We start from the raw sequence: 14,243 nt of genomic DNA on the forward strand, positions 1-14,243 counted from the left end.
ATATATATATATATATATATATATATATATATATATGTTCTCTCTCTCTATGTTTCTATCTCTGTCTGTTTCTCTCTCTATATATACATGTTCTCTATCTATCTATTTCTCTGTCAACATTCCTCTCTCTCTTTCTGTGTTTCTCTCTGACTATTTCTCTCTCTCAACATCCCCCTCTATATCTCTCTCTCTCTTTCGCTCCCTCTTTATCCATATCTATTTCTTGCTCTCTCCCTTGCTCTTTCTCTCTCTCATATCCTCTCTCTCCAATCAAACGTGGAGCAAGGAGATGCAAAGTAATTATCTAGATGAAAGTGGAAGGTGAGCGGTGCTGTGTATCTCCTGTCTGCATTCTGTTTGCAAGTTTATTTCATGGAAAGTCCCCAGACAGAAGCCTTAAAGAGGTGTGAGCATGGTTGGCTATGATTGGAGAATAAGTTTACTAAACCTGCAAATAAAACACTGATGAAAATGAGTCCACTAAACCCAGGCAAATACAAAGAATACAATACATTTACAATGGTTTGCTAGGTCATAATATATATATTTTTTATAATACTAAATAATCACAAATAATGACCATCTCTTACAAGTAAATGAACATGTGAAATTAATGAATCACACTTTCAGCGGACCTCAGCACCCTGGTTAATACCTAGATGTTACCTTTTGTAAGCGGCTTGTCCTCTCCTAGGGGGTGAACAGCAATATGCTGCTGGAGACTGAGTGAACATTCCAATCAGCTGCCATGGCAACCAGCCATGAAGAGGAGGGGGAGTGAGGAGAGGGGGGTGGAGGCGAGGGGAGAGCACTATGCTGAAGCATGAGTTGGACAGGGAAGTATACCACATCTCACAAAGAACTGTTATGTATGCTAGCCAGGAGAGGAGAGGACTATACATACCGTATACAGTGTGGCGGCACACAATTAGGGATGCACCGATATGACATTTTTGGCCGATACAGATATCCAATATTTTCCTTGCCAAAGAAACAGATACCGATACCGAGAACCGATATTTAACATTTTAGCAGACTTTTAAGCATTCTAGTAGGTAAATAGTTGAAACAAAGTGTCATATGTTAATTTGTTCAGTTAGGAACAGATTGTTAGAAAAATGACACATCCATGAATGCATTTTATCGACACAACCGATATTCATTACACAAATATTTTATCTGCCCCGCATTACAAAGATGGTTAAGTTGCTGGTGGCTCTTCTTACTATTCCATCTTGACCGTATGGAGAAACTTAAATGCTTTGAAAGAAATATTGGTTCATATTAAAATGCAGTTAATCATTTTAGATTTAACTGCTTGGGAAAAATGACTGTCTCAAGGCGGTCGTAAACTGCTATAAATGGCACAACTTAAAACTTTTCAAATGTGCTGAACTGACTTGACTAGTAAAATGAGAGCAAATTTACAACACATCACCTCATCTTTAATTGAGGAAATACAAAAATGATCAAGAGGAAGAGTACATTAGAGTGTCTTGTTTGAGAAACAGACGCCTCACAAGTCCTCAACTGGCAGCTTCAGTAAATAGTACCCGGAAAAACACCCGTCTCAATGTCAACAGTGAAGAGGCAACTCCGGGATGCTGGCCTTCAAGGTAGTAGTCGCTGAACGTCTGGGGGTGATGCACTTTCAAATGAGTAATTAGGTTTGTGGTATTGAACAATTTCACTTTCTCCCCTCCTCGGGAAATAACAGCAGCACAAATGTTGCAGATGGCCTTTCTGTTATCTTCCTTTGAAACTTGAAAATAGATCCACACAGCAGACATTGTGGGCCAGGTTAGGAATGCAGCTCTGTGTTGTTCGTGATGTCCTTACGTCACCTACCTATGTTATGTAGGTATGCACTTCAGCTTTGACATTGGTTTCCGACATTGCCGTTAAACTACAGATGTTGGCCTTTTTGGCTAATATCGTCCGATTGCGATATTCTCACCGATATATCGTGCATCCCTCCTACACACAATAGTTATGGAGCTGTATCAATGACAATACAGAATGATGCATTAAAATATAGAATAGTAATACAATTCTACATGTAAACTACAGTATAGACTATCATATTATTACTATGCATTATGAAGCATTCATTGGAAGTGTAACTAGGATACTATTTTTAACAGACAATGATGCAACCTCTCTCTCTCTCGCTCTCTGTCTCTCCCCATCGCTATGAAATTGTAACAATTTATCCTTCACCTTAATAATATACAGTCAAAGCCTGATGAAAACATGGCATGACCTCTAGTAATATAGTTTACGCATTGGGAATTGCTTGATGATGGATTTGATAGACAGATGTTGACAGCCGGAGAATCAGGGTGACCTTTACAGAGTGTGTGTGTGTGTGTGTGTGTGTGTATGTGTGTCTTTGTGTGTGTGTACCGGACAAGCACTCCCTCAAAGCTGGCCAACACATGCAGTCTGGAGATGCATAAACAAATGCCTGTTTTTGTCTTTGTGTGTATGTGTCTGTCTTGGCATTGTATTGTGTAATAACACCCCATACTTCTCCAGCTCTATTTTCTCTCCCCTGCTATCTCCTGCAGAGATAATAACCATGGGGTGGTGGACAAAGAGAGGCTCTACCCAGATATATCAAGTATCATTCAGCCTGCACAGGCACTTAGCTGCCCCACTCACTACATGATGGCTTCTCCCATCAGGAACCTTTTAGGAAACGCCACAGTCATCTAACAGGGCTGCTAGTTGGACAGACCTTATATGGAATTTATGTTTAAAATCATACAAACTGAAATAACAATGCTTGGACAAGTTAAAGCCAACCTACCTTAGATGCTGAGAGATCAAGTTAGGTTGTTGGCATGAGAAGTTGCAGGCCTGTAAGGAAATGCGCACAGATGAGGACTGATGAGCTCATGTATTCTTATTTGACATTGGCCGAAATATAGCGAGAAGCAATTCACTGATAGCGTGGATTGGGTTCTCATACAAACTACTCAGGCAGTGAGACAAAGCTTATAGTGAGAGTTTGGCTCGGGGAAGTGGAAAGCAGGTGTTGCTGCCCCCCCCCCCCCCCCACCACCCCCTCCTCCCGCTCTTTCTCCCCCTTCTCTTCTGGTGATGAATAATTGGTTCCCAGGGGACTCAGGAGTGGGGCACTACACACACAGATGCCCTTTCTCAACAGACTGACTGGGGCTGTAGCCTCCTCTCTGCAGCACTGAAGTGTAAGTGTGTGTGTGTGTGTGTGTGTGTGTGTGTGTGTGTGTGTGTGTGTGTGTGTGTGTGTGTGTGTGTGTGTGTGTGTGTGTGTGTGTGTGTGTGTGTGTGTGTTTACAAAAGCATAGATTGTTTTATGACAAGACATGCAAATACAGTTTAATCAATCTGTTACAACGAGAATAAGTTCAACAGAAAAGGTTAAACTATGATGTCATTAATTATACATGTTTTGGGGGTACTAGCATATAAACTACAGTTTATATAAAACCAATGTCAAATCGTTCTAATAATAAAACACAGTGGTGAAACCTATTGAGTGAAAACATAATGTAGTTATGCCTGTGACAAAGCAAGAAAACCTGAAGGCTATGAGGCCTCTATCACAAACCACGTATCCTACAACAAAATGTACAATTCTATTCCATAACACTTTATACTTGCATAATATGTGCATTGTTAGTGTAACATCTCTCAAATCATGCACTCACTCAGCTTGTTTAAGGTTCAGACAGTGAAAAAGCACAGTATAATGCGCGCAGGGTATCGCGGTATACAGTGCAATATAGGATTTGAAAAGGCTAGCGGGAAAGACCAATACAGAGGTATCAAAAACAGTGACTTACCAATCATGTTGTCAAACCATCACGAAAAACGGGCAACTGTATAAGATGACGTCCCGTATTGGCTAAAATAAACGAATGAGTAGCCTAAATGACAAATGTTAAATGAAAGGCTAATTATCAATGCAGCTGAAACGATATTTGCGCACCATTCACACAAACGCATAACAGAGTGACATGGTGCTGTAATTGATTTATGTCGTAAATGAATTAGTAGGTTTTGCAGCACGACGGACGCGTGGAGGATTCTTCGGCTGCGCGCGCTGACAATGGTGGAGAGAAAGGAGTTGACACGAGCCCTACAGGCAACGTGACTAATGTTAGCCAATCATTCCCAGGTGAATTAAATTATACGTAGACTACCAAAGTGTCCGCTACTCTAGCAAATAATTATACGTGTTTTTGCAACATTGTAACCTTATCTTTGAAAACATAAAACAATATTTTTGCCAACTCCAACAAAAAATAATTGTGGTCGTTGGTCTTCAGTTAAGAAGCTGTGTTTTGTGTGTGTGTGTGTGTGTGTGTGTGTGTGTGTGTGGCTCAGCTATGGATTTGTTGCGGTGGAAATGTTTTGCTGCCATCCAGTGGAAAGCTTGGCTAGAGTGTTTAAATACTTAATGTATTGTTTTATGTATTGAGCTGTCTAGAATAAGTATTATATTTGAATGTCGTAGCAGAGGTACAGAAACACCCTGCCAGGATGTGTCCACAAGTTGTTATAGTTGTATAATGACTAATATATATAGTATATTCTGTATGATTATCATGTGATATTTCATTGAATCTGTTTAATTCAAGTGTTGGATTTGGGTATAGCACACCGTGTATTTGAATAGATTACTTAATAGCAACTACTTGGGGACATTTGCAGCATTGGCCTAAAAATCGTATTATCAATGGGTACAGGGTACAGGAGAGCGTGATATTAGAGCCAGGAGACAGTAGAGGGCGCTCACAGCCCACATACTGCACTGGGTCCGTTCTGTTCCATTTCCATTCTCTGTGGTTTTACAGATGTATTTGATCACTCTTATGTTGCTGAGAATGTTCCTGCACAGCAGGAAATGCCAACTTGTTGTGTGATTGAGTTTTTAAAAAGCTTCTAAAGGATGTCATTTCCACTTTGACATTTCAAACTTGATTTACCCTAATGAAAAAATGTATCAACCCCTACAAAAATATGAATTCATTGTAATTCACATAATTAAGATCCTACATCTGTATGAATGCAGTCTACATGCACAAAAGTAACTAATGTTGATTGTCTTGCACATTCTTCATCTTCAATATGTTTTTGTAACAGAAAGTCTTGCTTAGTACATGAGAAACATAGGATCTATGAGACCCTTATCCCCTGTTGACTGCTACATTGTAATGAGAGCTAAATGAGATGGAGTCACTTTTTCCAGCAGCAGCAGCAGTAGAGAGAGAGAGAGAGAGAGAGAGGTGGCTGAGAAATGTCCAGATACCATCTGGGTTTGTGTTTAAAGAACGGCCTGGTCTGGGCCGAGTACCAAGACAAACAAGCTAACTATGGCCTAAAGCGTAAGATAAGTTTAATAGCTCTTTGCTTGTAACCTAGTCTTTCCCCTCCAAAAAATCTTGAAGCTTTCCCTCACTAAAATGTTGAACTCTCAACTGTCTATGTTGCAATCTGTCTCTTCAGTCTGGTTTCTGGGAAGTCCTTCGTCAAACTATTCCATCCGGTTGTCAAGAGAACATGACGAATGATTGAACAGGGGAAGCAGTGTAACGGTTGGGAAAAAATCTCCAATAACAGTTTATGCATTGCTCTTTTGGTCAAGCATTGTTAGAAGTTAAATCAAATGGATGTTTGTTTAAAGATGTATAGTAAAAAAAAAATTAATGTCAATACACTGTTTAACAATTATAAATAACAACTATAAACAAACACAACTAAATGATATAAAAGGAAATGTTTGATAATGTCACGTAATATCCAAAGCATTGAGTGCCATGTGCATCTCTGTTGCAGCTGTCGAACTACTTGAACACCCTACTATTCACTAGATAGAGTGTCCCTTCTCACCTGCCGTATCGGCGACGTGTGAAAACCAAGCTCTGAAGTAAACCTCAGTAACTGGAGTATGTGAGACAGAGATCTGATACTGAATGACTATGTGTGACTAGAAAGCCATGAATGGCTCATACCTACCCACATGTCTAGTAATGCATGCAACAATTCTCCATCTGCTGGGGAAACCACATCTTAATCTAATGAAAGCTTAGAAAGAAGAGCTTTTATTTGCATACAAAATAAACAATACAGTGTTTTTTAATATTTTTTATGGAGAACTTCTCTGTAGAGGAATACACCCCCACCCTACTTTTTGCATTCCATGATAACAAATGATATTCCTACTTGTCATGACATGGCTGGTATGTAGATGTTGAGTTATGTCTTTTGTATTTGAAGGGTTTTCCGTGGGAATGAAGAGGACTTTCGGACTGGAGAGTATGAGGCCCATTTTTGAAAACGTCTGATCCGCTTTGAGTGGGAGAGGGCAGTGTGTGCGTACGTATGTGCACGTGTTTGTCGTGAGCATTGTAACTCCTGGAAGAGGAGTGTGTCAGGCGGATACAGGATCCATCTGAAAGTGACACACTTTGGCCTCCACTAAATAATGTATGTGCCACAGGTTCAAATGTAGCTGCATACTACATGTACTGTCAGATGCATCTGTCATGGTCTCACACTCATGAAGTTGATCTGATCTCTAGCTCAATCTGTATCCCACTCTCTATCCCTTTGTATCCCTCTCTTTATTCCCTGAGCTGAACGACATTTGGGGATTTGACTATTTTCTAATAATATTGGCCCGAATCAACTACTTCTATCGGAAGTCATTTGCTATAATAATTTTCTATGCTAAAAATAGCCTAATATTTTTTCAAATGCATGGGAGTGTGTTTGAGTCAGTGTATTTGAGTATTTTCCAATACTTTCTAAGTGTATTTTAAAACACATTCCAATATTCAACTATTCAACTACTACCCGAGACTGTTGCCAAGGTACTCTTTGAAATCCTATTGTCTTAAAAAAGTCCTTTTGACATACCTGAGAGGACCACAGAATTGACTTGGCGGATTTCACAATCTATGCATAAGTAATTCATTTAATTTCACATGGTTGACGATTCAGTGCTTTAAACTCATTCAGAAAACCCAGCAAAACCTTACAGTACAGTAAGCATATCCTCACACTGTCCCCACACTGAAAGGCTCTTGACACAACAAAAAAACATTCAACGCAAAGCTAAGATAACATTACTGTTACAGGGGGACAAAGTAAAATAGTAGAACAGTTGTGCTCCAATGGTGTAAGTAGAGGGAAAAAACGTGTTTAAACCGTCAAACAAACCTTTAGCCGTGCCCAGTGCAGTTACACCCTCCCAAGGAGAGGAAGGGCACTTAGTGTTAAAGAAATGAACAATAAAACAACCATCACACTGGTGGCTGGGGTGGGAGGTTAATTGTGACCGAGCTTCCTTGATTTGTTCAGGAATAATAGGATTGGAGCCAGACAAGGATAGGACTGGGGTTGGGCGGTATGAGGTTGGTGACGTTGTCAACCCTGGGTCTCAACTGTTTCCTGTCAGCCTGGCCTAGGTGGTACTGACAGAGGGAGGGAGAAAGGAGTCGGTTCAGTCTAAACTGGGTTCTGGAGTTCCTTGCTTCAGGATTAATCTGAAAGGTAGGCTATGATACTTCTGTTAGTGTAATATTACATGTATAAAGTAGTCTGTCTGTCTGTCTGTCTGTCTGTCTGTCTGTCTGTCTGTCTGTCTGTCTGTCTGTCTGTCTGTCTGTCTGTCTGTCTGTCTGTCTGTCTGTCTGTCTGTCTGTCTGTCTGTCTGTCTGTCTGTCTGTCTCTTTCTCTTTCTCTTTCTCTTTCTCTTTCTCTTTCTCTTTCTCTTTCTTTCTCTTTCTCTTTCTCTTTCTCTTTCTCTTTCTCTTTCTCTCTCTCTCTCTCTCTCTCTCTCTCTCTCTCTCTCTCTCTCTCTCTCTCTCTCTCTCTCTCTCTCTCTGTGTGTCTCCCTTTATCTCCCTCTGTCTCTCTCTCTTTAAAGTGAATATTTATTTCTCATAGCTATGTAGCTGACGTTACTGTGAGCTGCGTCCAAGACCCAAAACGGTGTGTCACTGGGAAAATCTTTTCCTCTCTCCTCTTTCTCTCTCCTCCTCTGAAGGCCAGCCTCTCTGTGCCGTCTATCAGCCTGGTGTGTCTAGAGCAGTCACAGGGTCCGAACAGAGCAGTGGAAGGCACCGGAGCCCCATCTACTCCTCTTTCTCTCACTCACAATACTCCCTCTTTTTCTCTCTCTTCCTTTCTCCCCCCTTTACCTCCCAGTCTTACAGTAGACTTCCCCTGTACACTCCTGCCCAGAGGAAAGAACAGGGGGATACGGTTTCCACAACAATGGAAATTCAATCAGGAAATGGAGAGGAGTTGGAGGTGGTGAGTGGCGAGTCAATAGTGACCCCGGGGTCCGTTTCCTCCTTGCCATATCTCTCTGGCCCTCAGGCAGACGGCACGGACGACCAAGTACTCCGGGAGGACCTCCAGGCTGCCAAGACCATTGAGAGATTTGACATCCCTCTGAGTAGCTTGAAGAGGATGTTTGAGAAGCCCCCAGGAGCAACAAACACCGTAAGCAAACTTCTTTGTTTATTATGCAGTACAGCTTTATGTGAATTTAATGTTTTAGCCAAACAGTGCACAAACTTATTGTGGCCCAAAGTGCTCTGTCCATGGACTGTTTGGGAGGGAACCAACTGATGGGCAATTATGTGCTCTATTTACTGTGAGAAACTGAATAAAACTTTTGTGAAAAGTTCAAAAAGTAAGTTGAGTGAAGTAGGTTCATTGCAGATTTTGTCACAGTTGTAATGTATCCGTCTCTAGTGTCTGAACGACGGTGAGCAGAGTATCCGTGTAGATAGACGGAGGTCCGGTGACCAATGGCGTCACACTTTAAAAAAAAAACATCAGCTCTGCTGCTCGTTTTTGTGTTCTTTTTGTGTCTCTCACTTAATTCCACAAATACGCCTATTCCAGTTTCAGGGTGGCTATGTGGGATCCTGTGAAAGACGTCCGTGTGATCACTGACCAATAGAAAACCCCTGGTGCAGCACCTGGTTGCAGTATTTTGGCACCTCTTTTTATTGCATCTGGTTTTTACACAGTTAGAAAATGCTCTGTTAAGGAAGATTGATGGTTTAAATGTCAAGATTGTTACAAAGAGCAGTGGATACTACGGTCTAGGGGTTAGGAGTATTGTTACAAAGAGCAGTGGATACTACGGTCTAGGGGTTAGGAGTATTGTTACAAAGAGCAGTGGATACTACGGTCTAGGGATTAGGAGTATTGTTACAAAGAGCAGTGGATACTACGGTCTAGGGATTAGGAGTATTGTTACAAAGAGCAGTGGATACTACGGTCTAGGGATTAGGAGTATTGTTACAAAGAGCAGTGGATACTACGGTCTAGGGGTTAGGAGTATTGTTACAAAGAGCAGTGGATACTACGGTCTAGGGTTTAGGAGTATTGTTACAAAGAGCAGTGGATACTACGGTCTAGGGTTTAGGAGTATTGTTACAAAGAGCAGTGGATACCCGTGCACAGTCTAGGGTTTAGGAGATTTGTTACAAAGAGCAGTGGATATCAGTGCACAGTCTAGGGTTTAGGAGTATTGTTACAAAGACATGAACAGGGATGACGATGCTCTGATAGTTGGAGCGTCTTCTCTCTGGACAAATATTTATTTTTTAAATATACCAAAAAGCCATAGAAATATGATTCAGCCTTTGGAAAAGGGTTTACCCAAAGTTTTTGACTCTGGTACAAGTGCTTACGTCATTTTTTTCTCTCTCGCTGAAGTCGAAGTGCGATTGTTTCACCGTCTGGTTTTCCATCACATTACAGCTGGCTGCTCTCAGAGGAAAATCTAAGACACTTGGAAGCAAAGTGGGTCATTTTTGGGGAAAGCATCCCACTGCCAAGTGTCTACCGTGGAGTAACGAATGGTCCATCTGACCTAGTTATTCTCTTAGTTGCTTTTAACACCGTCATGATGTCCAACCATATTCTTCTCAAATCTGGCCATGATGTGCTCGTAATGCTAAAGATCCACCGCAGATTCTATTGGTTTAATCAAAACTAGAATACAAATAGTATCATAATATATCATAATATCAGTATCATAATATCCTTAGTGAATCTATAAGGTGCCAGCCAGCAAAAGGGAAAGAAATGAGGGAACTCTCCCCATTAGCTGCACCGAGAAATCTGTATTGATCTCTAGTCCATCCTCCTGTCTATGGCGTTTGGCGTAAACACACAGCTGATGTTTCTCAGCCCCCGGCCATGTTATTACTGTCCTCTTGAGAGTTGTAAACGGAACGTAATCATGCTGTAAACAAAGGGCATGGCCATGTCTCAGTGTCAACCACCTGAAGGCAGCTTTAGTTATTTATAAACTAGATCAATACACCGACGGAGTTTATTGGTTTATTCTGATCCCCTTTAGCTTTTGCCGAAGCAGCAGCTACTCTTCCTGGAGTCCACACAAAACACAAAACCTGACCAGTAACAAAGCACTGATACACTGATAGACAAGAAGAGTCACACAGATGTAGAATACAACGACATACAAGCAATACAACTAAAGAGTAATGTGTGCGTAAGTTGTGTGTGCTAGAGTGTGTCTGTGCGTGCACGTGTCCTTATTTTGCCATGGGACGTTGTTTCATCCACTTTTTTTGAGGTCATTTTTGCTGTTCGCTTGAGTAATTGAAGATGGAAGGGAGCTCCGTGCGATTATGGCTCTGTATAATACTGTGTGTTGTCGTGAATTCGTTTTGGACTTGAGGGAATGTGAAGAGACCCCTGGTGGCATGTCTTGTGAGGTATGTATGGCTGTCTGTGCTGAATGCTATTGGATTATGAGAGACAATCTGGAATTTTCATTGCAGTAATACTTCTCATGAAAACAAGAAGAGAAGCAGTTCATCACCCTTTATACACAACTCCAGTTGAGTTTAAAAACATTTTTTTACCAAATACAATGCTTTTAGTTATATATGTATTTAAGACCAGTGTGTTATCAATCTACTGACTAACTTCTTACTTACCAATTCAGTGAGCTCACTGGCTTTGATTGCTTAGTTGTGGGACTCATAGTAGCTCTGACTAGTCCATAACTAGGTTCTAGATTTGTTCCTGACCATATGGCCTTAACTGGGTCCCAAAGTTGTTCATAATTAGCTCATGGTCAGGGAAAACTCAGAGCCCTACTCATAAGAAACATACAGTAGTCCCAGCTCTGTAGGTTTTAGAGGTCTTGAGGCGGCAGCACAGCTGCAGTATGGTGTCTCTCTAGCCTGCCGACTGTGGGCTGAAACCTGTTGGTGGCACATGCTCTCTGTGCAGTGCAGTGCCATGCACAGACGACGGGGCTTATTCCACACTGTGTTATTTAAGGCCTATTCCTGGGGTTGTATGGTTAAGCTGCATTTTAAAAATAACCCTGTAATTGGTATGTCGGCTGTGGCAGGTACTGCCAGCCTGCCTCAGATCAGATGGGAGCACAGGCAGAGTGGAGACGTGGATCTATAGAGAGCTGGATCATGCCTGTCGTAGTCAGAGTTCTGGACTGGGTCCTGCTGTCTGACTGTCTTCTTATGTGGATCTGTGGGTTCTGGTGTTGCTTCAGATGACAAAGAGGAAGGTGAAGTCAGCTAAACTGATTAAAGGCCAGCTGAGAAGCTTCATTCTTAGTAGTTTAACCACAAGAGCAGAAGTGTAATAATTGTTGTTTTTCTGAGGGGGTTGTTGTTTTTCTGAGGGTTTATATCTTTAATGTTTTTTAATTAATAAGTGTAAGCGACCTCACTGACAAGATTACATTATGAAAGAGAGCGTGCGAGAGAGAGAGAGAGGAAATGAGAGGAGATGAGGTGGGAAGGAAGAGAAGGTTGTGTTTGGGGAGAGGAGAATGACTAAAGATGTGAAAGGAAATGTGAGAGGTTTCTCAGATGACTGTACTGTACTGTAGTTTGCTGCGACCACAACACTGAACCACTGATGCCAAAGGTCCAAAAGATGCAATCTTTCACAGACATTCTTTGGCTCAGAATAACTGGCCATGTCTCAAATACACAGTAAAAACTTCATCTGGTACTGAGTGAAATGTAATATTTTAGGGAAAGTTAAGCCTTGTTAAGTATATTTAGACTAGTGTGGCGAGACAGAGTGGAACGAAGCCATAATAAACCAAACACATCCTGATAAGAACAGAGTCTGGCTATTCCCCAATGGACCTTGTCTTATTATACACTTAGGATACATTTGCTTCTAACACAGTTTGCTTCAACGATGAATTATTTTATTCCCTTGACATTCATGATGAGACTGAGATGATGTAGGTTAGGCTAAGAGGCTAACTTTCATTTCCCATTTGTGTCATTTAGCAGATGCTCTTACCCAGTGCAATTAGGGTTAAATGCCTTGCTCAAGGGCACATTGACAGATTTTTCCACTCAGTCAGCTCGAGGATTTGAACCAGCGACTTTTCGGTTACTGGCCCAATGCTCTTAACCGCATAGGCTACCTGCCGCCCCCAATCCCCATACAATGGTGGTTAATCTACTGTACCTGATATACTAACGCTGAACTGCTTTCTATAGGGATCCAATATGATGACTCTCAATCCTTCTTCTATTTCATCATTGTAGTCAAGGAAAGAGGAATAAAGCCTTACTCTTACTCTATGACGCCCATTTGGAATACATCCTTCATTTTGCGCGACCAAAATTTGTAAAGAAACCGATCTTTCTGTCATTATGTTGAATCTTAATTAGTGAGAACACGGATACTTGTCACTGTCTAATTTTCATTTGAATCATACATGACCCTGACCCTTCTGTTTCACGTTTGATTCTCAGTGAATGTTAATCCGATTTGCCGTTTCCTTTCAATTTCCTCTGCAGAAGATTTCATTCTCGTTTGTAATTTTCGTTCTGTGTGCCCGTGGTGTTGAAGTGCTTTTTGTTCCCCCAAATCAGATTCATTCTGTCCCCTTTTGGGGTGACCTGAGAAACAATAAAGCAGAATGTTAATAATTGATTAATACCCCTTTAGAACACTTAAATAAAGGAGACCTTGAATGAAGCACAATCATCTGGCTGTTCATTTGTCTCTGTTTCACTCTGGTTTCTAATAACATTCTCAGCCACACAGTATTCGCAGGCAACGGGAAGGTCACCTTCTTCTCTCTGATTTAGTCGTCTAACAAAAGCCCGTGTCAGTTCGACACAGAGCCAGTGTTCACAGATCACAGAAAGGAAAGGTTTGCAGCTCACTATAAAACATGACTCTGTCTCTAGCCTTATCTGTAGGGTTGTGATGCATATTTAATAAAACGTCAGCTTTGGTGGGATATTTTATTATTTATACAGTGGAATGCCTGGGATGTCATTGAGAGGTTAGACATAACAATGGAGGATGGATCATTGCCGGGTGGTCTTGTAAGTAGCGCCATAACTTCACTGATTCCACTGTAGAGAAGGACAGGTTATGCTTCCATTATCCACAGATGTGGAGTGATGCAATAGTTTATGTTCAGAGCGAAGAGCTCCTTTTTTGCCCGAGTGGACTAGCTGACTAGCCGACCCCCTTCTGCTTATGTTTACGTGGTCTGTCTGACCCTGGTTGTGTAACACTCATGCGCACGCCCGCACACACACATGCACACACTTACATACACACGGGTTCCCTGTACTGGTTGAGAGTGGAATAAGATGTCGTTACCAGTCCCAACCAGAGGGGGGCAAACAAATGTCTGGGAGACACACCAATTAGTCATGCATCAGTTTAATCATCATGCTATCCTAATGAGATGACCTCAGGGATTGACGTGTGAATATATATATATATATATATATATATATATATTTATATATACAGTGCCAGTCAAAAGTTTTGACACACCTACTCCTTCAAGGGTTTTCTTTGTTTTTACTATTTTCTACATTGTAGAATAATAATGAAGACATCAAAACTATGAAATAATACATATGGAATCATGTAGTAACCAAAAAAGTGTTAAACAAATCAAAATATATATATTTATATTTGAGATTCTTCAAAGTAGCCACCCTTTGCCTTGATGACAGCTTTGCACACTCTTGGCATTCTCTGAACCAGCTTCATGAGGTAGTCACCTGGAATGCACTTCAACTAACAGGTCTGCCTTGTTAAAAGTGAATTTGTGGAATTTCTTTCCTTCTTAATGCGTATGAGCCACTCAGTTGTGTTGTGACAAGGTAGGGATGGTATACAAAATATATCCCTATTTGGTAAAAGACCAAGTCCATATTATGGCAAGAACA

At 41.2% G+C, this 14,243-nt stretch overlaps 1 protein-coding gene and 1 long non-coding RNA gene across 3 annotated transcripts in view; one reads left to right on the forward strand and one right to left on the reverse strand.

Moving 5' to 3' along the window:
* Positions 1 to 177: 177 nt before the first annotated feature.
* On the reverse strand, positions 178 to 4,098 carry LOC116353997 (uncharacterized). Its single transcript, XR_004203454.1, has 3 exons — positions 3,831 to 4,098; positions 2,813 to 2,862; positions 178 to 1,998 (listed from the first exon to the last, which is right to left on the reverse strand). It is a non-coding gene; the product is annotated as an uncharacterized LOC116353997 (long non-coding RNA).
* Positions 4,099 to 7,434: 3,336 nt separating this feature from the next.
* LOC109890589 (xin actin-binding repeat-containing protein 2) overlaps positions 7,435 to 14,243 on the forward strand; it is a 52,684-nt gene continuing 45,875 nt past the window's right edge. The window contains exons 1-2 of one of the 2 annotated variants that reach the window (XM_031792513.1): positions 7,435 to 7,545; positions 8,203 to 8,502. In XM_031792513.1, coding sequence (XP_031648373.1) covers positions 8,272 to 8,502 — 231 coding nt within the window. In that variant the 5' untranslated portion in view covers positions 7,435 to 7,545; positions 8,203 to 8,271. Of the gene's footprint in view, positions 7,546 to 7,939; positions 8,503 to 14,243 lie in introns of those variants that run through there. The other variant, XM_031792514.1, reaches the window with a different exon arrangement.

Source organism: Oncorhynchus kisutch, linkage group LG16 (genome assembly GCF_002021735.2).
Source record: "Oncorhynchus kisutch isolate 150728-3 linkage group LG16, Okis_V2, whole genome shotgun sequence".
Classification (NCBI taxonomy): domain Eukaryota; kingdom Metazoa; phylum Chordata; class Actinopteri; order Salmoniformes; family Salmonidae; genus Oncorhynchus; species Oncorhynchus kisutch.